General features: G+C 46.7%; 1 protein-coding gene across 2 annotated transcripts; it reads left to right on the top strand.

Moving 5' to 3' along the window:
* The first annotated feature begins 7 nt into the window (after positions 1 to 7).
* On the top strand, positions 8 to 25,771 carry msh3 (mutS homolog 3 (E. coli)). 2 transcript variants are annotated; one of them, XM_076149553.1, is made up of 24 exons: positions 9 to 687; positions 829 to 940; positions 1,359 to 1,624; positions 1,718 to 1,954; positions 2,054 to 2,170; positions 2,439 to 2,556; positions 2,641 to 2,780; positions 3,017 to 3,183; positions 5,850 to 5,953; positions 6,341 to 6,455; positions 6,777 to 6,861; positions 7,215 to 7,324; positions 8,332 to 8,464; positions 10,433 to 10,620; positions 11,531 to 11,699; positions 12,047 to 12,111; positions 12,778 to 12,894; positions 13,121 to 13,228; positions 13,836 to 13,950; positions 14,423 to 14,580; positions 18,607 to 18,793; positions 24,060 to 24,192; positions 24,363 to 24,531; positions 25,315 to 25,771. In XM_076149553.1, exons 1-24 carry the CDS (start codon positions 559 to 561, stop codon positions 25,394 to 25,396), a joined length of 3,324 nt encoding a protein of 1,107 aa, XP_076005668.1. In that variant the 5' UTR covers positions 9 to 558; the 3' UTR covers positions 25,397 to 25,771. The 2 variants fall into 2 exon arrangements, with proteins under 2 accessions (XP_076005669.1, XP_076005668.1); XM_076149554.1 differs by lacking the exon at positions 12,778 to 12,894 and having other exon boundaries at positions 8 to 687.
* The last annotated feature ends 220 nt before the right edge of the window (positions 25,772 to 25,991 follow it).

Below are 25,991 nucleotides of genomic sequence, written 5' to 3'. Positions count from 1 at the left end.
TTTTTTTATTGAAGCAAACATTTCACGACATTGCGCATAATTCTTTTATACAGAGGGGGGTGGGGGTAAGGAGAGAGACAGAGATAGAAGGAAGGTTGTATTATTAGTACTGTTAAACAAGGAAGTACATTTCACTCAAATGTAGTAGAAAACAGGTAGTAAAATAACGAACAAAATGGTAATATAGGATCGAACTAACGTATGGAAGTCGATTCAGTGTCCTGTGCCAATGACGTCGAAGGGTTAAACAGATGTTTGAAAGCAGCGGAAGCTTTTCTCAATTGCTTGGAATATTTTCGTACAACATTTACAAAAACAAAATGACGTTGCGGTTCTACTTTAATTTTGAAAAGATGTGTCTGACCGGAATCTCTCGTTTATCGGTGTTAGCTTGACGACTCTTGCGTCATTTACGCGCCAGCAGCAGCAGCGTGATCTCAGCACACATGCGCCGCTGTGTTTTGAAACGCCGGGCAGCTGCAGCAGCTTCCCACCGCGGTCCCGTGTCTCTCTGAGTGTCTGTCACTCACTGTAAGCACAGACAGAGAGGCCGCCATCATGCCAAAGTCCCTGAAGAAGTCGTGCACCACTCAGGCCTCCATCAGCAGGTACTTCGGAGGACTGAGCAGCAACGCTCAGTGCAGGACGAAGCAATGTCCCGCTGAGCAACAGCTTTCCAGGGGCAAGGTGAGTTTTGCACGACTGGGGTGAAGCACACACACTCACACACACTCACACACACTCACACACACACACACACACACACACACACACACACACACACACACAGGGCTGATTACTGAATCTGAATCTGTCTTGGTCCTGCAGCAGAGACCTTCTACTGATGATGACAGTGAGTTGCCGAGGAAAAGAGCCAGGCTTTCTCTCTGTGGTGAGCAGGGGGAGGACTGTGAGGATGTATCCAGTCAGGTTACAAAAGGTGTGTGTGTGTGAGCTTTCAAGTTGGAGGTTCCAGCTTCAGTTCTTTGTGTTCCTGTTCCTGTGTGTGTGTTTAGAAACCAGGATTCAGTTCTGTGACATTTATCCACGTCTGCAACAATGTGAAACTCTTGATCCCTCTTCACCTTCCTTAAGGAAACAGTCAGGCAGTAGAACTATGGTTTAAATGTTTCTCCAAAACTATAGATACAAACTTCCCATTACCTCATTAAACATTGTGGAGTTATTTCTGACTCTGACACAGCAGCTTCACATTTTCCTCAGCAAGTCATAAATAGTTGTAATTTTGATTAATTTTCCTGATTGCAGTTGACAGTTGCTATGTTTATTATTGATGCCACCAGTTGAAGGTATTTATCATAACAAATCATTGAGGAATGTTTCTCCTCTTACTTCAGAGACCAAGTTGCCTGGGAGGCGAGCAGCAGCAGGAGGAGGCCTCTGCTCCTCCACCCTGCAGAGGCTGAAAGGTTTCGCCTCTGTGGTGGAGCCCGGTGTCAGAGACGACGGCGCTGAGAGGGAAAACAAGGAGACGCCGGGTCAAACCGGCAGTGGAAACCTGGCCGGTAGCAGCGGCCGGTCCGTTTGTGACAACACGGCAGAGGAGCGTGAGGATGAGGAGCCCGCAGAAGAGGAGAGCCCGGTTCTCCCCGCTGCAAAAAAGGCACCGTGCTGTCATCCTGCTTGTGTTTTGTGCTGCAACATGGCCTCGTGCAGGAAGAGCAATGTTTTAACGTGTTCTATTTTGACCCTGCAGACGAGCTTCACTCAGTTTGCCAAGACGGGAGGAAAGAGTAGCAGAGGAGGAGGAAGAGGAGGAGGGAGGGGTGTCGAACTGAGTCCTCCATCAGAGTCTAGTGCCCCCTGCAGGCGATCAAAGAGTGCCTACACTCCTCTGGAGCAGCAGGTGGTCCAGCTAAAACAGCAGCACAAAGATGCCTTGTTGGCGGTGGAGTGTGGTTACAAGTACAGGTTCTTTGGAGAGGATGCAGAGGTGAGTGCTTGAAGCATTAACCATTTAAAAAATCAGGTAAAGAGTTAAGATACTTGGTTCCACTGGATCACATGTGTGTGTGTGTGTGTGTGAGAACAGATTGCCGCGAAGGAGCTGAATATTTTCTGCCATCTGGATCATAACTTCATGACGTGCAGCATCCCCACACACCGCTTGTTTGTTCACGTCAGACGCCTGGTATCCCACGGACACAAGGTAGGAGTTTTGCCTTGCGTATCGTTCATATCTGGGGAGGCAGTAGCTCAGTGGGTAGAGCTTCCGCTTGGGAACTGGAGGGTCGCCGGTTCGAGTCCCTGCCAAGGCACCAAACCCTCAATTGCTCCCCCCTCTGCGTAGGGTGGTAATGTAATGTAAGTCGCTTTGGATAAAAGCGTCTGCCAAATGCTCGTAATGTAATGTAATGTAATCTAGTGTCTTCCGCCCTTGTTGATGCTGTATTGTCCCTTTATGGTTTCATTTCTAGGTCGGAGTTGTGAAGCAGACGGAGACATCTGCCATCAAAGCGTCGGGCGCCAATAGAAACGCTCTGTTCACCCGTCAGCTCAGCGCACTCTACACAAAGTCCACACTGGTGGGAGAGGGTATCCTTATAGAGAGTGTGTGTGTGTGTCTCCAAGCAGCATTTTCTATCTGTGTGTCTCAAATAATGTCCTTAACAGTGTGAGATGTAAACCCAGTGTGCAAACTGGGAGCTGTGGAGGAAGGGGGCTTTGATGACGTGGTGCTGGACCCCCCGGAGAGCTACCTGCTGTGTGTCAGTGAGTCCTGGGACAAAGCGGGGAAGCAGCTCACCGTCGGTTTGGTGGTGAGTAGAAGTCATGAGCTCGCCGATGACGACTTAGCAGATGGTCCGGCCCTGTTGAACCTTAGGGATGCACATGAAAGAGTAGAGTTGTGTTTTAAAATTCTGGCGTTCTGTGTTTGTAATGTGAGTCTATGAGTGCAGAGTAACACAACTTTACTCTTGCAAACATAAAAGACAGAATTGTATTGACTTGAGTTGAGTGAGTATTCATTTCACACACACACACACACACGCAGGCCGTTCAGCCCAGCACAGGAGACGTGCTGCTGGACTGCTTCCCTGACGGACAGTCCCGCTCTGAGCTGGAGGGGCGTGTCCTAAAGATGAACCCCGTGGAGATCCTGGTGCCCTCTGACCTCTCCGATGGAACCCTCAAACTGCTGCAGAGCATCAGCAACGCCAGGTAACATGCTCTCAGGGCCGCCACTAGGGGGCACTTTGCAACCATTCATTCAACACTTGTGTGTGTGTGCTGCAAATGGTTCTTATTATCTTCCATAGTAAATAGATAAAGTTTTTGTGTCTTTCTCTTTATGTCAGTTTGTTACTAGATTAAGGCACGGTTTGTCTTGTGTGTGTTTGGCCTTGGCAGTGGTATGAGCCAGAGGTCTGATCCTTTGAGCTGATTGAGATCTTACAGGTGGATGGGATATTGAAAGGATTCGTCCCATCAAACAATCAGCTCAATGTGCGAGCAGAACATACATCAGCCAAGTCAGATGTCCTGATTCTGATTCTCTATTTGTTTGTTTCTCTGACAGTTTGTCTCTTAGCGTAGCGAGTGACGCCGTCGACTCCGTGCATTGGAGAAAAACCTGTTGCCTCCCGTCGTGCCTCTGTGCTGACAGTCTGCGCCCAGCGTGCCGTCACCAGTGGGGCCGGGTTCCTCTGGAGGCTGCCTGTGATTGCATTATGCTGTGAAAATGAAACGAGGGCGTGGGAGGGAGCGCAGTAGATTGGATTAGAAGGGGACGGATGGATGAATGGATGGGCGTCTGCTTCTCTCTCCCACTTTTGTCCCCGTGCTTCATATCGCACATTTTATCCACCTTCTGTCTTTCGCTTCCTTTTTAATTTTTTCCAGTTTGAATTGCACTTTGGACCGTTTGATTCGTTCCTATTCACTCTGCCTCTCCCCTTTTCTTCCTCAGCCATCAGTGTAGAGTGATTATAGCAGAGATGTGTCTGTAAAGGCCACTCCAATTATTCTGTTTGAACAGCTCTGCTCTCTCATCAGAGACGAGACTACGCTGAATCTTTACCCTCTGTCATACAAATACACAGCAGCGTCCACAGAACACACACACACACACACACACACACACACACACGACACTTAGATCAGTATTACATCATGTTTTACTGGCTGCTTTGTCTTTTTTACACGGACAGAAACAAATGAAATGCATAATGCATAAATGAAGATGAAGTAGATGGTGTTGAGACACACACACACACACACACACACACACACACACACACACACACACACACACACACACACACACACACACACACACACACACACACACACACACACACACACACACGCACACTGTCACAGCATTTCAGCCCTGTTAGAACATGCTGCACTCCTTCTCTGTTGTCTTTGTAAAGGAGCCACCCAGGTGAACACTTAGAAGAGGGAAGGTTCTGTCCGCTGACGTTATCCTCTCAGCGTGCGTCTCTGGGGTGGGCTGACGAGACGGGGCCCCCCCTGGCAACGGCATGTATGTGTGTGTGCATGGAGCAGGCAGGTAATGAGTCCCTGGGAGGTTGGTGGCAGCGGGGCGCAGTATCGGCGGCTTTACTCGTCGAGTCACAAGTCAGGATGAAAGTGGTGGAGGAGATTACAGAGCCCACAGGCTGAAGCTGTCAACACGGATGGGCTTTTGTTTTTCCCACCTTAAGTCATTGACTGACACGCAGGGGAAAGTTAATATTACATCCTGGTGGATACACAGTGAGACAGCAAGTCGTTTGTTAGGTTGGAGCCACACACACACTTCAGGTCTTTGGGTTTTAAATTAAATTGCTATTGATCCGCCATCTGACAGGAATACTTAGTGTTATATCCTAGACCCATAGATTTAAATTTAGATTCTAACTGAGCACCTCAATCTCACCGGCATGTTAACCTTTGTTTTCTGGCTTCCATCTCTATGCCTTTGACTGATTATCGCCTTGCCACACTGCTGCAGGCTTCACATGTACAGGAATATCTGTCGCACACATGCCAACTCTGCGACGACTGTGACACAAACGAGCCAGAAGGTGGATTTGTGTGCACACCTGAACCAATTTCTAGGTTTGGTAGAAAGTCGTGACAGGCAGACTGGATCGTTCCAAATCCAGGCTCACACTGTCTGGCCATGTGAAGATTAGGCAGAAATGTCACACAACATCCGTCTGAACCAGGATCAATAATAACAATTGTCACAGCTCTTGTGTAACCATAATGTGGTTGAATGAAGCAGTTAAACGATTTATGATCTTTGTCGCAGCAGTGGCTGTGTGTGTGTGTGTGTGTGTGTGTGTGTGTGTGTGTGTGTGTGTGTGTGTGTGTGTGTGTGTGTGTGTGTGTGTGTGTGTGTGTGTGTGTGTGTGTGTGTGTGTGTGTGTGTGTGTGTGTGTGTGTGTGTGTGTGTGTGTGTGTGTGTGTGTGTGTGTGTGTGTGTGTGTGTGTGTGTGCGCGCATGCATACATTATCAAACAGAAGAAAGGAAATGCTCACGCACTCCGTCCGCAGCCACGTGTTTGCCTTGGTTGCCCTGGAAACAACCGAGCGGACAAAGCAGAGAAGTCCTTGAAATCAGCATCGGCGGGCGAATGAATGAAGGTGTGTGTGTGTGTGTGTGTGTGTGTGCGTGTGCGTGCGTGCGTGTGTGTGTGTGCGTGCGTGCGCTACAATTGCTGGAACACCGTGTGGATCTGGGAGTGTTTCATACAAGGAGATGATGGGATATCGGTTCTTGTATTTGCTTCATTTGTCTGCAGTGAAAGTCATCTGACCTCTGTGACCTCTTGACTCAACGCTCTCATGTTGCCCCCCCCCCTCTCTCTCTCCAGTGCTCAGGCTGATGACCGAGTGCGGCTTGAGAAGAGAGATGGAGCTCAGTTTGAGTTTGCCTCTGCAATGAACACGGTCACAGAGTTCTACGCCCAAGACAAAGGTGTGTGTTCGTGTGTGCCCGTGAGTGTGTGTGCCATATAAGTAATCAGAATGGCTGTGCGGCTCTAGTAGTCTGACAGAAATCAAAGGTATCACGGTCGAGGGAGACTAAGAATCTTCCACCTGTCAAAAAAACAAGATTTATCTGAGCCACATGATGCTGTGTGTGTGTGTGGTGCATGATGGGTAGTGGTGTTGGGGTTTGAGTGGCAGAGTGTCATTTGTGTTAGAGCGCTGGGAGGGATCAAGTCGGCTGATCAGCAAAACCGTTCAGCTGGGATATTGTGTGTGTCAATATGTCTGAGGGGCTGTGAGTCACGGTTCTGTGTGTGTGTGTGTGCGTGTGTGTGTGTGTGTGTGTTCGTGTGTGTCTGTGTGTCCCCTCCAGGCTCTCACTCTCTGCTGAGTGTGGTTTCATTGGAGAGCCCAGTGATCTGCTGTCTGGGACCTCTCATTCAGTACCTCAGTGAATTCAACTTAGAAAGAGTTCTGAGAAGTGACAGGTACACACACACACACACACACACACACACACACACACACACACACACACACACACACACACACACACACACACACACACACACACACACACACACACACACACACACACACACACACACACACACACACTGTCATCATCCTTGGTTCCCACTGGTGACAGAATTCCATCCATCTTCACACACACTTCCTCAGCTCTGACATCAGCATTTTATGACTGACATTGTTTTCACTCAGTGACTTTAATGTGTCATGAGACCCGTGATCGTATTTTTCTCACTCACACTCTTCTTCCACTGTTGTGATCGACTTGTACACTCCAGCTCTTTTCGCCGACTGTCCTGTGACTCAGAGGCCATGACCCTCAGTGCCACGACCCTCAGGAATCTGGAGATCCTTGCCAACCAGGTAAACACACCTGTCAGCTGCCACTCAGGGCCAACTACACACACTACACACATACACTTTGAGTAGCTGTGATTTATGTGTGTGAACGGCTGAAGAGTGGAGCACGACTCTGTAGCACGTGGCTGCTCCGTGTGTTTGTCAGACACAAACGGCACACACACACCCTCGCATCACACACACACACACACACACCTTTTTCACACGTTTTCTTACTGCCTTCTCACCTGACTGCTTGTGGTGTTCTCACACCCTAACTCACACTCAGTCTGTCTGAAATGATGAAAACATGATTTTGGCGATCTGAAACTTCAACCACGTGAAGCGTATTCTGTGTGTAATTCCTCTCGTTGCAGACCGACGGTGGCATTAAGGGAAGTTTGTTGTGGGTGTTGGACCACACACGCACTCCATTTGGGAGAAGGCTGATGCGGAAGTGGGTGAGCCAGCCCCTCACCAACCCACAGTGAGTACACCAACACACTATCCCACAGAGAGAACAGCAGACTTGTGATCTGAGGGTTCTGGGTTTGCGTCCCTGCATCCAAACATAAATCAAAAACATTTATCCTTCCACAGTACATTGTGTTTACAAGCCCGTCACACTTCACAGAGCGCAGCTGTGGGAGATGGCAGCTCCCCTTCTTCTTCTGGATCTGGTGGACAGAAATATGAGTTTAAATAGGACTAACGGTTTATTGTTAACACTGTAAACAAGCGACTACCACCAAAGTGTGGCAGGTACGGGAAATTCCCCTGTCAGCTCACATAATTCAGCTTTGTGACCCAGCAGACGAACTGTAAACGTCCGCTGCTTCCTCTCTCGACACGGCAGCTGTTTCTCTTTCAAGAAATGCTGCAATGTGGAATATAAACACTTAAACGTCCCATATTCGCATGTAAGTCGGTCGTGGTTTGCTCAGAGGCCTCGTTTATGTAAAGCAGAACTATAGACTTGGCTCAGTCTATATATGTCGCGGCAGCTCTCTGCAGTGTCCTGTCATTTTCCAGATTGATTGTGTGAGTGTTTGCTCTCTGTCGCAGCGATTATAGCAGCGGACCGGCCACTGCCCCAGATTACTGCGGCTCAAAAACATGCCAGTGTCCATAAAACCCAGATTACACAAGCGCATTAGGTCCAAGACACACAGTACACACACACACACACACAAAACATGTATGGTGCATGGTCAAGTGAGAGTTTGATGCCCATTTTTATTGCCCTTTATCTCTTTGTTACCTACTTTTTCTTGATTTTCAATGATATGCATTTGAATAATTTGGTCTGTGGATTTAATCTCTGTGTTTACTTGAATTGCCAAACCTGACAGACATGAATTGTTGCATGTTATAGTTTAGATGAATGGGAATGAACTTTTTTTGTCTCTGTCTTCCTTCCTTCCTTCCTTCCTTCCTTCCTTCCTTCCTTCCTTCCTTTCTTCTTTCCTTCCTTCCTTCACTCACTCCCTACAGGTCTATCTCCGAGCGTCACGATGCACTGCAGGAGATCCTGGAGTCAGATTCCAACTCGTTAACATCCGTCAGGTCCCTGCTCTCACATTTGCCCGACTTGGAGAGAGGCATCTGCAGCATTTACCATAAAAAGGTACAGAAGTCACCAAGCGCTGATGTGTCACACACCGCCGCCGCTCGCTCTCCCCTGGCTGCTGGTTTAAAGCGGATTACGATTAATCTTAATGCATTAGTTTGAGGTTTTATTACTATTGGTTAGGATATACTGGTGATGTTTGTCTCTTCAGTTCAACCGCTGAGTTCTGGGCCTGAAGGCGAGTGACACAAGAGGTCAAACACTCGGACCCATTTAAACAAATACCCAGTTTAACCCAGTTATGGATACAGGATTACTTTTAATAGGGAGTGAAAGTAAATGTCAGCACACTCCAAATGTCCATTACAATTGTCTGTTACACTGGTAAGACTTCTAGATCTCCGCAGCTCAGTTGGCGATTGAAACGGGCATCAATCCCTCGGTGATGGGATTGATGCCTGCTACACTTTGACAACTGAGCCTCAAGAAATTAAGAATTCTCCTTTTAAATTCCAGTTTTTCCTGCATTCTTGCATAGAAACTTAAATGTCTGTCATTGCCTGTCTGTCTCTCTGGTTTTATGGCCCCATTCTTGATTAAGGACAAGGAGCTTTTACCTCAGTGACACTTACCTGATTGTGTGACACCATCTCATTTCTCTCTCGCTCTCTCTGTGTGTGTGTGTGTGTGTGTGTGTGTGTGTGTGTGTGGAAATGCGCTCTGAGTTTCATTTCTTGTTTTTCTCCTCATTCCTTCATGGAGTCATGGTTGTTGCTGAAGATATGGTTGCTATTTTGATCATCCTGCATAAAATGATCAATTGTCACACACACACACACTTGGCCCATCTGTAGAAAATGGGACCGTGTGTAATGATGTGTTGTTGCTGTGTGCTTGCCATCATAAAAGTGGGAGCACCGACACGGGGGACAATTAAACCTGCAACATGTGATTGATGCCATCAACCATTCTCAGTGTGACTCATTAACCTTTCATGACTCTGTATTTATGGGGGCTTCCATAATGCCAATATGGACTCGGGGTTATCTACCATTTTTTTTCTCTTCAGAGGCAATTCCGTTCAGATTGCTTAATCAATAACATGTTGTTCAATTGAAGTCATTTTAACAAGAAATTGTTTCGATCAAACAAAATGGCAGCCGTGTCTCCAGTTAAGCACACAGTATTTTTCACATCGTAATTGTCAGCACGTGTCTATGAATCAATTGCGATGATAAATGTCGGCACTGATGCAGAATAAATTGACTGCTGAATTTCAAAATAAAATGCTTTGGTTTGACTGCATGTGTGGTGCTTAAAGCTGCAGCCATGCTTTGTTGTCTTTGCGCCCTTTGTGAAGGCTTGCAGGCTGTTAATGAGCAGTGTTTCCTGGTGTCGGCTGTGATAAATGGCAGTGTTTAAACCTGCCTGCTGTATCCAGAGCAATGAGATGTGGGGTTCTTATTCTCCCAGGTTTACAGAATTCCATAGTAACCGAAAAAAATGGGGAGTGAAGTGGAGGAGCACTAATTGGGAAGCATAACTCCACCAAATCCCAACAGGCCTCCAATTATGGCTCCGTCTCAATGATGAGGTGTAACAGGTTATTGATGAGACCAAAGGCAGAAATCTAGTTAGTTGCAAATGGGCGTGGCCTGATTTGATTTGGATGCAGAGGTACCAGGAATCCAGGAACATTTTTGGTTCTATGACCCAAATGTAACGGGTTGGTCCATGGATCAGAACCAGCCTGAACACAACAGCTCAGAATAATCCTGCTGATAAACAGACCCTCAGTAAACAAAATCTCCTTTGCAGAAATCATTTTTTGTATTTCCGTAAAGGATGAATAAAGTAGCTGTCAATCATGCTTCATAAATAACAAATACTGGAAAATTGTCTGCATTATATTGAAAGAGCAAAGCTTCAGAGGAACTGATTGCACAGCCCTTTACGCTTCATCAAACATTTAGCATGACTGTGTGTGTGTGTGTGTGTGTGTGTGTGTGTGTGTTTGTGCTCCAGTCCTCCACCCAGGAGTTTTACCTCATCAGCAGCGGCCTGTCCCGCCTGGGGACTGAGCTCCAGGCCCTTCTGCCAGCTGTCCAGTCACAGCTGAGCTCGACGCTGCTCCGGACCCTCCTGTCGGACGCTCCTGACCTGCTGGCTCCCGCCCACAGCTTCCTCAAGGTGCTCAACGAGAAGGCTGCCAAGTGAGTCCATCTGCAGCTGTAGGAACAGTAGGTTGTGTGGAGGCAAAAGAGTAGGAAGCAACACACCGGAATATAAAAACAAAGATTAAATAGAGCTGAAAAATCTCCTAAAACTTCAAGCAGCAAATTTTTGCCCAAACGTGTGTGTGTGTGTGTGTGTGTGTGTTGGCTCAGTGGCTCTGACTCAGAGACGCCCCGCTGATTTACCCTTTAGTCACAAATCAGGGGCAGAATGTTTTGACGACGAGAATAGTCGATAGTAATTCAGTGAAGAAGATGGCTTACAGCTGTGAGTGGAGGGTTATGGGTTTATGGCTCCTTGCTTTGAATTCAATAGACTTCAGGTTTTGTTTGGGTTGTTTGTTGAACATTAGTAGAAAGACGTTGAAGCTACTGGATGTTGGTGCAGACGTGTTTGTGTCAAAGCATCTGAGGACTTCCTGTTGAGTGGAGACATTTTCCCACTCATCTCAGCAGCTTCATCCGTTTCCTAACATCTCCACTCACACTCCATCCTGACAGCTGTGTGACTCATTTGACCCTCACCTGGTGCAAAGTGTGAATGACTCCTAGAGGATAAACGCAGCTTAATGTCCACCTCTGTCCAGTGGCCTTCAACTGCGACTGCTAGAGACTCGTAACCGTATCTGATAGTTCCTGGCTCCTTGCTCAAAATAGAAATAGATCCAGTCTGTCATCTTGAAGGACACTCCAATACTTCTGCTCTGAAGATTGAGGAACAAGAGATGAGGCGGCTTCCCGTAAGAGACATGAACAAGGAGAACAAGGAAATAGACTTTCCCACTCGCACTTGAAGAACACTGACGTTAACATTTTCAGAGATGCAGGTGTGTAACTGTGTAGTGTGGTAGGTGTGTGTGTGTTTCTAGTTGATTGTGTGGTTGTGCAGGTCAGGCGACAAGATGGAGCTCTTCTCCGACCTGTCCAGCTTCCCAGTGCTGCTGGAAAGGAGGGAACAGATCCAGGCTGTCCTGGAGGAAATCAGAGACCACCGCAAAGACGTCCGTCTCAAGCTCAGGATACCCACACTGGACTACACTACAGTGTCTGGGCAGGAGGTGTGTGTGTGTGTGTGTGTGTGTGTGTGTGTGTGTGTGTGTGTGTGTGTGTGTGTGTGTGTGTGTGTGTGTGTGTGTGTGTGTGTGTGTGTGTGTGTGTGTGTGTGTGTGTGTGTGTGTGTGTGTGTGTGTGTGTGTGTGTGTGTGTGTGTGTGTGTGTGTGTGTGTAGAGATTTATAGTTTTACACCAGTTGTACGTCACAGTAACGACCTGATGTTGCTATGCGTGTGCCCGTATGTGAACTTTGTCTGATTGAATCACGGGGGGGGACAAATTCTTCTCTGTCAGCTCCGGGGGCCTTATTTATCATCACCTTCCTCCCTCTCGTCCTCCTCTGCCCCCACAGTTTCTGATTGAGGTGAAGAACTCGCTGTCCTCCGCGGTTCCGCCTGACTGGGTCAAGATAAGCAGGTGGGCTCTCAGCTGTGTGTGTGTTTGTGTTTGTGTGTGAGACCAAACGTTGATTTAGCCGTTGTGACACATGTGACCTCGCCCGGGTTAGTTATATTTAATGATAAATACGTAGTGACAGCAGACACTAGTGACCGATACAAACACACATTTAGACACATTAGCTTTGTGATGAATGTGTGAGTTTAAAAAGTTGGGTGTTTTGAATACTTGGACTAAAGTACATGAGCTTTTAGTCTTCAAATATAACATATCAAACTTAAACATCAGTTATTTTCAAGAAAAATCCATTATTTGTATCCCAGGATAGACCAGAAAATATTTAGAAAGGCCCATTGATTTGGATCTCTAGTTGCTTCTTTCTCTTCAGGTCAGTATATTATTAGAAATGATACTGTCCAGGCTTGTTCGGCATTGGCGGAGGTACAGTATGTGCTCTAATCGGTCTAATCAGATTTCAACATTTGCATAAATATCTATTTATGCAAATGTTGAGTTTGAAGCTTGTGAGAGTGACGCCACGTTTGTTTCTTACTCATCACTGACGCATTTCATTTGGCACCACAAACGGGATGACTGACCGATGAGGCTCCGTGGCTGCAGCATGTGGCGCTAAAGCAACATGTTGTACTCTAAGCTCTGTTTTCCCTCCTTCCTCCTTTGTAGCACCAAAGCAGTGGGCAGGTATCACTCTCCCTTCCTGGTGGGACGCTACAGGACGCTGCTGCAGCTCCGTGAGCAGCTGCTGCTGGACTGCCAGAGGGAGTGGACTGATTTTCTGGAGTATGACTGACACGTGCACCCAGATGATGATGATGATGATAATGATAAACTTGAGCAAAAACGTGCAGTGCTGCTTCTGTCTTCTGTCCTCTCCAGTTGAGACAGACACTTCCCCGGCTCTCAGCTCTGTTTTTAGTCGAGTACACCACCTGCACGTCTAATCAGAACACAGTATTCACTTAATTTACACTTGAAAATCTCTCTCTCTCCCTCTCTTCCTCTGCAGTCAGTTTGGGGAGCACTATCACACCATGAAAAGGGCTATTAGTCACCTAGCAACCATGGACTGCCTCTTTTCATTGGCTGAGGTGGCTAAACAAGGGGACTATTGCAGGTGATGTCCTCTCATGATGACCATAAACATTTGTGTGTGTGTGTGCATGTGCAAGCTTTTATTGCTAAGTGTGTATGTGTGTGTGTGTGGGGGGGGGGGTCTGTGGGTGTCCTGTGTCGTGTCCTATAGTCTCAGACAGGCTGTGTGTGGGAGTGTGCGCAGGGCTGTGCAGCATGCTTTGCCAGAACGCCAACATCTCTCCCACTCCCACACACACTTACACAAACTCACGCACACACACCTTCATATTGTCTGTCTGTATCCATTTTCCAGCATTTTAGCTTTCTCTCTGTACTGTAATCCAACCGTACTGCCTTTATTTGGACACCAGTGTTATTCTTCCTGTTCTTCTCTTACTTTTTAATCTTCTCATATCTGATCAGCCATTTTGCTTCATTCGGTAAATGTACAGGCAAATGATCATTCACCATAAATGTACATACTGGCCATTTAGTGTGTGTGTGTGTGTGTGTGTGTGTGTGTGTGTGTGTGTGTGTGTGTGTGTGTGTGTGTGTGTGTGTGTGTGTGTGTGTGTGTGTGTGTGTGTGTGTGTGTGTGTGTGTGTGTGTGTGTGTGTGTGTGTGTTCTCTGTGTTCTCTGTGTTCAGGCCAGAGGTTTACCAAAGTCAGCCTCAGATTATGATCAGGGACGGCAGACATCCTGCTATAGACCTACTGATGGGGGAACACAACCAGTATGTGCCAAACCATACTGAACTACAGGTATGCACACACACACAGTCGCACACAGTCACACACATTCGCTCACTCTCACGGGCTGATTCAGAAAGCTGTGAGACACAGTTCAGCCAACTCACACATTTGCTGGACATTTGCTCCCTCACTAACTCATCGAGACTCATTCTTGAAGCAAATTACATCGAGACACACACACACACACACACACACACACACACACACACACACACACACACACACACACATATAGATGGCACCACATACACTTCCCTACACTGGAGTGGGTCCAGGTTAATGTTGCAACAGAAGCATAAGCCAATAGGAAGAGGAGCCAAACTTCAGTCCACCCACTTCCTCAGCTTTGCAGGACAGCGTGCAGATCTCTTTTTCTGTCTCCCACTTCTTTCCACTGTTCAATGTCCTTCTATATGATCCATTAAAAGATCCGTACACATCCCCTGCTGACACAAACCTCCTCTCCCCTCCTCCCCTGCAGGGCGACGGCAGGAGAACCATGATAGTAACTGGTCCCAATATGGGGGGCAAGAGCTCCTACATCCGTCAGGTGGCCCTGATCTGTGTCATGGCCCAGATGGGCTCCTACGTCCCGGCCTCTGAGGCTCGTCTGGGCATACTGGATGGAATATACACCAGGTACGACTGTGTTCACCACTCGGCAGCAGCAGCTTCAGTGCAGTATGCATGGTAGCTGTCTCCACTAATTAGCTTCGACAGGCAGCAGTGGTCAACACCAGCTGAGGACCTTTCTGTTGTAAACTCCCCAGTCTTGCATAGTAAAGTAGAAAAATGCAGAATAATGATGTGACGATATTTGTTTTGCTTGTCCTCTAAATCGTAGTTGTGTCATTTGTTGCTCTGGAAATTACAAATGGTTTTGTCTCATTTTGCTGAATTACTGCTACAATGCATCTCTCTCTCTCGCTCTCCCTCTCTCTCTTCGTGACCGGCGTGCTACCCTCTCAACTACTTGCACCAGTGTGTGTGTGTGAAGATGTAACATGGCAGACTTTATTTTCAGGGCAGACACTCAGACAAATCCTTTCTAATCCCACTTTGTTCCTCGGCACACAGGAGGAAATGTGTATAATGGAGGCCCACGAACAGCAGTTTGACGAGGCCGTCTCTATTGTTCGCTCTCACTTTAGTGCCGCTCTTCTAGCTGCCAGAACCCTCAGACAATAAGGCTTTTTTTTGCCTCTGATTATTCTCATTATGATGGAGCTGAGCCTCATGTACTTTCCAATAGCGAGTACGCATTAGTGTGGAACACAGGCCAGTGTATGTTCTCTGTTATTCTGCTGCTACCACACTGTGATTAGACCTAATGGGCTGCAGATGTTCCTGTCTTTTTGTGGGTTTAAGCATGTTCTTATGTATTAAGCCTGTGGGAACCAGGCTCGTGTGTGTGTGTGTGTGTGTGTGTGTGTGTGTGTGTGTGTGTGACTGTGTGTGTGTGTGTGTGTGTGTGTGTGTGTGTGTGTGTGTGTGTGTGTGTGTGTGTGTGTGTGTGTGTGTGTGTGTGTGTGTGTGTGTGTGTGTGTGTGTGTGTGTGTGTGTGTGTGTGTGTGTGTGTGTGTGTGGCTCCAGGTTTGGGGTAAAATGAGAGTCAGGACTCTGCTTTGGACGCGGTTGGGGGATGAAACTTGGCATGAAACCTTCTGAGGCGATGAACAACCTCAGATGCAGGACACTTTTACCCTGAGGTCCCTTACATCACACAACATGTGTGTATGGTAAACAAAAAGATGTTGAGGGATCCCCAGGTTCTGCAGGGGAGCAGGAGCGGCTCTAACCCTGGTTGGGAATGCGTCTGGCTCTATGGTGTATTCCAACAAGAGCAGCTGGCTGTGTTTACAAATTGTAAGGGAAACAGGTTCCGCTCCTCTTTCTGTGTGTGTGTGTGTGTGTGTGTGTGTGTGTGTGTGTGTGTGTGTGTGTGTGTGTGTGTGTGTGTGTGTGTGTGTGTGTGTGTGTGTGTGTGTGTGTGTGTGTGTGTGTGTGTGACAAGTGCTTTCCAAAATTGCAGGGATCGCATAAAGTTAAAGCTTGGAAATATGGAGCAATGTGTATCAGGGGGTCGTTTGATGGATGAAGCTCCTGACCACTCTAACAATACAGAGGGGTGCCTGTGTTTACCGCTGCTGCTCTCTCTGCTCTCTGATTGGGGTCGGAGGTTAATAATCTACCTACAATTAGAGTTAGTTGATGTCCAGAGAGGAAAGATGGACACCCACACGGTCTTGTCCTCACCTCCTTTATTAGCTCTGTTGTCCAATACTTGAATGTAGGAACCGGGGGAAAATTTGTCTCAATGATAAACGCTCAATCAATTCCCACCGCTGCGTCGAACATAATAGGCCCAGCGGTAGGCATTGTGTGTGTGTGTGTGTGAATGGTGTCATGCTTTTATGAGAAGGAGAAAGGGAAGGGATGAAGAGCTGGTGAATGGAATAAGCACACCTAGTGGGTTGGGGTGAGGACAATAAGACGGAGGGCAGGTGTATGGTGGGACTTCCTGTCTGAACCCATACACATGATTGATTATCAATAAGGATAAAGTGAATAATTACGTGAGTGGTTTAAAGGCGGGCGGAGACCTGCTTTTATTTCCCTGCCCACTCTCTGCCACAACACAACAACAAATATGTAATACTCTCTGTGTGTGTGTGTGTGTGTGTGTGTGTGTGTGTGTGTGTGTGTGTGTGTGTGTGTGTGTGTGTGTGTGTGTGTGTGTGTGTGTGTGTGTGTGTGTGTGTGTGTGTGTGTGTGTGTGTGTGTGTGTGTGTGTGTGTGTGTGTGTGTGTGTGGGTCCTGTTTCCTCCATGGCAGACTTGAGCAAATTACGGCGTCCCTCCCTGTGTGTGTGTGTGTGTGTTTTTCCCCGGTGGCTGATGTGTATGAGCACATATGCAACTGCTGGCATGTGTGTGAGTCTGCTATCTTGACGCTATTGAGTCCTGAAGGTTATAGAGCACTGTCTTCCATTCCTTCATGGTTGTTATGGAAACAGCAAAAGGAAGCAAAATGTGAAAGTGTGTTTTAAAAGGGGCCTTTAATCCACCACAGTCTGTCAGCAGTGATGAGCTCCTCTCACTGACAAACTGGGGGAATTTAGCTCATTTGTTTTTATTTGAGTCTGAAGAATGCTGATCCAGATAAATATTAGACGTTGTCACTCAGCTGGGAGTTGTAGTGATATGAAACATGTTGCACTGCTGGAAACATTAAGCATCTTAAATTGTTCCTTTTAGGGAGGTTTAGGAGTTACGTCGTCACGGCAGCTTGTTCATTAATATTATAATAAATAGATGCACTCTAACTTGTCAAACTAAAGGTCTTTTTTTTCACTCGGTGTGCTCAGAGGTGCTGCAGAATGAGCTATTAGCAGAGCATCTGTGTATGTCCCGTAAACGCACGCGCACACACACACACACACACACACACACACACACACACACACACACACACACACACACACACACACACACACACACACACACACACACACACACACACACACACACACACTCATTCCACAGGTTTTGCAATGGACACAAGTGTAGATGTGGGTGAAAGATTTGATTGATCAGATTAAGGGTGATGTCATTGTTACACTGATGGACCAATCAGAGAGCAAAGAGAGAACAACAAGGTCCTCAAGCTTTGATTGAACGTGTCTGAGTCTATTGTTGGCGTCACTTTGGCAGTACGGGCGTCAGAATGGGAACAGCAGGAACCGGCCCGGTCCTGTGCTCTTCTGCTGCATGTCCCCTCATTGGAGGACAGACAGAGTGTGTGTGAATAACGTTTTCCATTTCATTTGATTCTGTCTGTCCTTGCTGTGACACCGTATAGATCACATCGTCATAATTTCCCCCGAGTCTGAGCGATGCATGCACACACACTCCGCAAAGTGATAAATGAAATGCAGCGGCCCGGCTGCCACTCCCCCTTCGTTCGTTCCTCCGTTCGTTCGTGCGTGTGTGGTGTAACCATGGTAACACATGTGCTAGGCAGCTCTTGTTGGCGCTCCATTGACAAAATGTTGGAACGCTAACAAGAGCCGCTAGAACATGTGTGCTGAAGGTCAGTTGAGACGGGAGAGGACACATTTAGTGAGAGAAACTGAGTGAGGGAGAGTTGTGGCTCCTGTATCCGGCTCCTCCAGGGGGGTTTGATCACGTGACTCCCTGCACACACAGGAGCAAGCAATGGGACGTGTTATTACATCATTGTGATCAGTTGGAATGTGGACGGTATGGACCTGACAGATGTTCGGGTTGGTAGAAATACTTTCCATCCATGCATAAAGTGTGTGTAACCGCCAGCCCTGCATCAGACGACACCAGCAGATTAGAGAGCTTGCATCCAACAAAACGCAAAACCACCAGAAGCCGTTAACGTCCACAAAACGTCAATGACATTTCATCAAAGTTCAGTTCAAAGTGTATTTACAGTTTTTCCTAAATGGTTTAGCTTGAGAGCTTTTAACACAAAAATGTCTAAATACCAGTATTGAATAGGAAATGTGTGTTTAGTAAAGGTCCGTGTCTGTGAAATGGCATGACAAAGGGGTTTTGTGCCAAGAAGTTTGGCTTTTTCTTTCCACTTTCCAGTTTCCTCGTTTTTACAGCTTCTTCCATGTGATGTGTTTGTCAGGATGGGGGCTTCAGATAACATCTACAAGGGTCGCAGTACCTTCATGGAGGAGCTGACCGAAGCTTCAGAGATCATTGCTCATGCATCTGAGCGTTCGCTGGTCATCTTGGACGAGCTGGGACGCGGCACCAGCACGCACGATGGGATCGCCATCGCCTACGCCACCCTGGAACACTTCATCAGAGATGTAAGAGTGGATACTGTGTGTGTGCCTGTGTGCGTCTGTCACAATGTAGGGCTTTTTTCCCAGAGCGACCCCAATATTTATCACCGTATTTAAGGTTTTACAGAGCATCTATCGTAATATTACAGACTACATGAAGATAGAGATAACAATAAAAGAGAGCCCAGCACCACTAAGAGCAGTTGAGTCAGCGAGTCAGACACCTCATTACATCTTCATCCTCATCCTCATCCTCAATCACAGCTCATATGGAGCCTGGTTGTCCAGTGTCCATCTCAGGTTTTATGTATTCATATCCATAGCCTCCATCACTTAATGACATGCTTCCCCCTGATGCTTATCAGCTGTCGGTGAAGTTGATGTATGGAAAGCAGACATGTCTAACTTTAGCCTGTGTGTGTGTGTTGCAAAGTGTTGCGTATCTCCATTTTAAGAGAGAGATGCACTTGCCCCCCCATGAGACTGTGTGTTAGTGAAATCGATAATTAACAACAATGGTTGACATTTGTTTGCCAGTGGCGATTGTCAAGATGTCCAAGGGAGAAACAAATGAATTCATATAATGTGACACAGCTTAATATTGCTGCATCAGTGAGGACACACTGCTGTTCACTCTGCTGGCTGTTTCTATGTAGGATCTGATGATACAGACTAATGAGACTGTAGGCGAGCTCTTCATTATCGTTATACATTTGCTGTCTCAATCGAGGTCTGATTTGGAGTCGTACTCTGCTGTTATGTGTTCCATAAAGCATGCGAGGGAATGGGATTGGATCAGAATCAAGTAAGCGTGTGTATTTGCATCAAATGCGGTCATCTTAGCTGTTTCATAGTTTTGTAAGATCTTCGGCGTGTACCTGACAGCATCGTACCTGTTGGCTGTCTGAGGTGGAGATGATTGGTCGGTTCAGGTGGTGTGTGTTGACCCTAGAGGGAGAGAATTTCATCTCGCAATCTTGCGTAACCTTGTTTTGCTGGCTCGAAAACCATGTCTAAGAACCCCAGCAGCTGATGGAGCACACATGGCACTCAGGGGGCCTGCTGGTGGTCGTGACAGAATGAAACCCAGGGTGGCACCGCCTCAGACCAAACTCAACACATTCACAAGCACGCATGTTAGACTGAGATTAAGGTAATAAATCTATATTTTTAAATCAAGTTTCATGTAAACACCATAACTGGAATGAAATCAGCATAAATCCCACATACGCTTATTCAGAGTAACAGAGCTGATTATGTGATTGTAAATGGGTTTACTCATGCGTGTAAACATTATAATTGAGGAAAGACGCACACACGCCGATTACGCAACATGCCATGAATGTCTGCTGAACCAAATCCTATTAATTCTGCCCGTGTGTGTGTGTGTGTGTGTGTGTGTGTGTGTGTGTGTGTGTGTGTGTGTGTGTGTGTGTGTGTGTGTGTGTGTGTGTGTGTGTGTGTGTGTGTGTGTGTGTGTGTGTGTGTGTGTGTGTGTGTGTGTGTGTGTGTGTGTGTGTGTGTGTGTGTGTGTGTGTGTGTCCATTCATAGATTCCTGGAGTTGTACCTTTCTTGCGTGTCTCCGTGGCGTTTATGGATCTTCTGACAAGCTGCGCCCAATTTATGAAAGCGGCCACTTAGACATTGATTTATTTTCTGTTTTTCCTCAATTATCCCTGTTCAAACATAGAAGAATGTACAAAAAAATCGTTCCTGTTTTCATGTTTTGCCAGTTCCGCATTAATGGCTGGACGCCGTCTTCCCGTTATGTAACGTGGCTGGAAAATGAAAATGTTCTCAGTAGCAGCTCCTGTGTGTGTGTGTGTGTGTGTGTGTGTGATGGGGAGCTGCTGTTTGCTGTTTGCAGGAGGAGGAAGCTCACGATCCACCTGTTGTATAACTGCATTGATTTGTTAGAAAAGCCTCGCTATTAAAGGAAAAACAAACAAGAGCACATACGAGGTTATGTGCTTTACAGCAAGAGGCCCGCTGCATGCAGCCAGAGCTGTGGTGTCTTTCATGTTCCCTCCTCCTCCTCCTCCTCCTCTTCCTCCTCCTCACCAGACATCACTGTTAGTGTTGAAATGCAAAAGTCTGACTACACCTCTTTTGACTCGGTTGTTATAATAACACACCTTTCTGTGTCCCTAATGTTCACCATAGAGGTAGTTAAGAATGTAGATGGGTTTCATAACGCCACTCAGTGAAGACAGCCTTGATGCAGGGAGAGAATAAGTGAGGAGCGGCGAGAGGATGAAGATGAAGACATAATATCTGTCCTGGCCAAGTCTGGAAACACAATTTAATGTCCGTATCCTTCTCTAAGCTTTGTTCCACCTTAAACTGTCTCTCCTCTCTGTCCGTTACTGCGAGTGGCACTTTTAATCAGGCTTGCTGCAGGTCTGAGCACGCGTGTGACTCGCACTCGTATCACTCTGACTCGCATGCAGGCACGGCCGGTAGAGTTGGACGGTAACGGCAGGCGGAAGAAGAAGAGCCGCATGAATCGCTCTCATACACAGAGCTGGGTAAAGTACTGGAGTGGAAGGAGAGATGTCTCATTAAAAACATGACATTGTAGCAGTCAGTAATCGTCACTCACTGATAAGAAGTGCTGGAGTCAAAATCATTTAGCTGCTTTGACTCTACTGAAGATTTCAAAGTAAAAGTAAAAGATTTTTCCACCGGTCCAATATTCTCCAGTCCTGGACACGACGTGTGTGTATGGATGTTTCTCTGTGAAGGTTTCGCAGTCATCTAGGTATCCGATTGATCTGATCCTGACTCAGGACTATCAAAGACCCTGACTGTGACTCCACAGAGCTTCAATCCTAAGAATCCCCACGAGTCTGTCAGGACTAAAGAAGCCCTTTGGTTGAGAGTTGAAACATCTTCAAGCCTTTACTAATGTGCAGTTGCCTTAGATTAACTTTCCTTGACTCAATGTTCATCTGTCGTGACTCAAAGTTAAGTCCTTCCCACACACACAACTGCTTGCTGACCCTGACTTGGGTAAGTGGGCCATGAGAGGTCAACACAGAGGTCACAGACACAAACACCTGCTTCCTTTAGAGTCTGGTTCCCTCTCTCCCTCACACACACGCAGGCAGACATGTCGCCTCAGTCAAAGCCTCGCTGGGTGCGACGTGAGGAATGGCGAACACGGACATGTGTCGACCTGCATTTGTGTTTAATTGGACGGAGAGAAATAACGAGAGAGACTACAATGGTGGAGTTGACACCTTTTGGCCTTTCTTCACAACGTATCATTACAGCAGCTGGCGAAGCTCTCGGGGAGGAAACCAAGCGGCAATTTGGCCATCAAAACCCCATCGGAGGATTATTACGGGAGAAGAACAGGCGTAGAAGGTAACAGCGTCCAGGGAAAGTGTGATTTCTCCATGTGACAAATCGGCGCTCTGTGTCAGAGATGCAGCTTGATTCATTCATCATGCGCTCCGTCACATGATGTCAGCTTTACACACAGCCTGTTCCCATCTGGAGCGCCGGACTGCCTCCAAGCATTCCTCTGCCTGTGGATCTCACTTTGCACGTGTCTTTGTTTATAGAGCTATAAGTTCTCCTTCCTGGCCGCCCCGAGTGTTCTAATCATCCTGAAGGATTGAGGAAATTAAAGCGGCGCACACCATTATGACGTCAGTGTTGCAGGTAGGGTCAGTTGAAACTCTCAATCTTTTCGGAGCTTGGGTATTGCTAATTGTTCAGAGTGCCTGACTGCAGATCGAAAGCTGTCACTGGCTCCCTGGGGTGATCTGGTCATAAGCGACTATTAGCACCTAATCAGGCCATTAGCCAGGCTGTTGGCCTCCTTCTGACACGCTCCGTTTATTTTTACCTTTCAATGTAGGTGGACAGAGCTGATTGATGTGGTGTGTGTGTGTGTGTGTGTGTGTGTGCGTGCTCCTACATTGGGGTGTGTCGCTGCAGGGACAGGAAGGGAGAGGAATTGATTTAACAGTAATCACGCTTTAAAACATTAACGGTTCTTAAGGGTAAGAATCGAAAAGACAAAGGTTGGGAAATGTTTAATTAATGTGGGGACATGGAGTCATGTCACTGTTAAAATGCACTCAATGCTCAAATGAGTTGTCCTTGCTGCAGTTAAGGCAATGTGAGTAAAATGTATTAATGGATGGAATGAATAGGATTCCACCGTTCTCCAATGTTGCGTAATGGCAGTATGCTTACTCCAGATGTTTACATGGCTGAATACATCGATGTATGATCTCATAATCCAGGTCTGTTACTCTCTTTAAGTATAGAATCTGACTTGTTGCCTTAATCTCAGTTAAATGGAGGTTTTAATGAGCATGTCAACGTGCTGCCACATTGTCAGGTCTCCCTTTCTGTTACCAGGAAGAAAATCACTTCACAATAAAGCTTATAATAAAGAAGAAACTATGTGAGGGATTGTATGGCTGCAGATATGCGTTTGTTTTATCCGAGCAGCTGTTCTGAGTCACGTGAGCGAGCGGCTGTGTGCACCGTATATCCTTTGTGATGTTAATGTCTTAACCTTTAATGCCAGAGTTCAAACATGAAGCCTTTGTGGCTCCCGGGGCTGAGGGAGAGATTAAAGAACACGAGGCTCAATTTGGCTCCAGAGCCTGAAAGCAGCTGTACAGTGTTGACAAGGAGGAGTGACTCCAGTGATCTGAAGGAGAGAGGGACGAGTCGAACACTAGACATTGTCTTGTTATGTGACATTCTATCATACAATGCAATAAATACATCATAAATTAGGCAGAAATGCAGAAACTTAAGTCCAGCTGAGGTGAGGCTTATTAAGTTTCATGCAAAAGGTGTTGTATCTGTAATATATAAATACAGGAAAATACAGATTATTTGTTTTGTTTAGGTCTCTCTCGGCCAGTATATCATCCAAACAAAGCCGGTTCTTGTCCAGGCTTGTTCGGCCTCGGTGGTGGCATGCTTGTTTTACTTCTCCTACTCCAGGTCTTAATGTGCATTCTTCTCTGCATTCTATCCGCATTGGCATGAGATCTCAGCTTCCGCAAGCTCCGTGCAAAGCTGGTGAGTAGGTGGGGACGCCGGCCCGTCGTCCAATTGTCTGTATAAAATCCACAAACACTGCAGTTGTACAATCACCAAATGGCGTCGACGCACAGCCGGTGTTTTTACTTAACTTAACTAAGTAAAAACACTTTGTCTTCCAGAAATGACAGGAACAAGAGAAGTGAGAACGAGGAGAGGACATCGTGCCTGAATACTTTTCTGTCTCTTTGGTGTGTGTGTGTGTGTGCGCAGGTGAAGTCCCTCACCCTGTTTGTGACCCATTACCCTCCTCTGTGTGAGCTGGAGCGCGAGTATCCACAACACGTATCCAACTACCATATGGCTTTTCTACTCAACGAACCTGACATCGCCACTGGCACTGCAGGTATGTGTGTGTGTGCCTGCGTGTGTGTGTGTGTGTGTGTGTGTGTGTGCGTGCGTGTGTGTGTGTACATTTTCAGTGTCTTTAAAGGAAATTACTGGTTTACTTATGCGGTTTCCAGAAATATGAACTAATTATACTGTGTGTGTGTCTGTGCGTGTGTGTGCGGTCAGATGGAGAGGTTCAGCCAGAGTTCATCACCTTCCTCTACCAATTAAACGAAGGAGCTGCCGAGCGGAGTTACGGCTTGAATGTGGCACGATTGGCCGACATCCCAGATCCTATACTGTACGTAGCTGCGCAAAAGGCCCGAGAGCTGGAGAGCCTGGTCAACGCCAGGAGGTACAGTGAACACGCACACGCACACGCACACACAGCTCCTGGTTTGACAGCTGAGAATAATATTAATATGATATTTGTCTAAGGTTCAACACTTTCAATTTCATACCTGTGCTAATACATCTGAACAGGAAGTCTGCCTGCAATCCTTGAAAATCAGATCAGCTACAAATTCCAACAAGCAAGACTGAGATTTAAACTGTTTGTCGAACCAGACGCAGAGGTCTGAATGTTGTTTGTTCTATTCGTCTCCTTTCTCTCAAGTTAACTAGAATATTCAGTGAGAGAAAATAGAAGATTTGGCTGCTCTCTCACACACACACACACACACACACACACACACGCACAGATACAAGGTTTTATTCTCAGATTATATGAGACAGTTGAAATACAGCAAATGTGTCCAGCCTCAGCGGCGTCTCTGTAGATGTGTACAGCACATCTACAGACCTACAGACGGCCAGCTGGGAGCTGAGTGCTGCTTACCCTTTGCCTAAGTAATCCGCACCATATGAAATGTCTCAGCCAACACACACACACACAGAGCCGTACGTCTCTGTCAATATAATCCTCCATATATGAAATGTTTGTCCTTTTGTGGGAGTGACGGTATGCTGGGTACACACAGCAGCCTGACAGAGAGCTGGTCAGACGTGATTCTTCTCTGATCCCACACAGCTGTGATCCGTGTTCAGGCTCCGCACGGATTGGACAATAACGAACACACACACACTTTGATGTCTCTGTTGTCTCTCTCTCTCTCTCTGTCTTTCTCCTCTTGTCCAGGAAAAATAAGAAACTTCTATCTGATGTTTGGAGAGCGGAGGACAGGTCGTCGCTCGTGGCCTGGCTGCAGTCACACTCCTGACCTCATCATCATCATCATCATCATCATCATCATCGCCAGCTGAGCACACTGCAGCACATTTACACACACACACATGAGGGACAGAGGAGATGGACTGTGGGTGTGCATGGGTGGATGCACACACACGCTGGGGCTGTTCCCTTTAAGGACACACACAACGCAGGATCGGTTTATGCAATTTTATTCTGACCACAGGAGCCAAACCTGTGATGGAGCCGTGTGTGTTTACAGTGTGTGTGTGTTTACAATGTGTGCTTACAGTGATTATTTTAAACTGTTCTCTGTTGTAACCTCATTATTATGTAAACATCCATTTAGCAGCATCTGATCATGTAAACACATGATCAGATGCAGATAACCCTCCAGAATCTTTGTCTAGCTTTGGTGTGTGTGGTGGTTAAATAAACAAAATCAAGCGGTCGTTGCACTTTTTGGATTTATTAACAATTAATGATTGCACTTCTTGTTGCAGGGTGAAACATAGCTGAGTGTTAAAGCCAGTATTCTTATTTTTCTGTATTTGTTTGTGCACTTTGCTCACATGGCATAAAGCCTGCAGTAACAAATTGCAACATTTGCTACTGAGAGGAAAGAA

This window comes from Genypterus blacodes, unplaced genomic scaffold (genome assembly GCF_046128005.1).
Source record: "Genypterus blacodes isolate CSIRO-AG114 ecotype Tasmania unplaced genomic scaffold, CSIRO-AGI_Gbla_v1 ptg000045l_1, whole genome shotgun sequence".
NCBI classification, from domain to species: domain Eukaryota; kingdom Metazoa; phylum Chordata; class Actinopteri; order Ophidiiformes; family Ophidiidae; genus Genypterus; species Genypterus blacodes.
The sequence above is the reverse complement of the archived record's forward strand: the minus strand, read 5'-3'. Positions and strand labels throughout refer to the sequence as shown.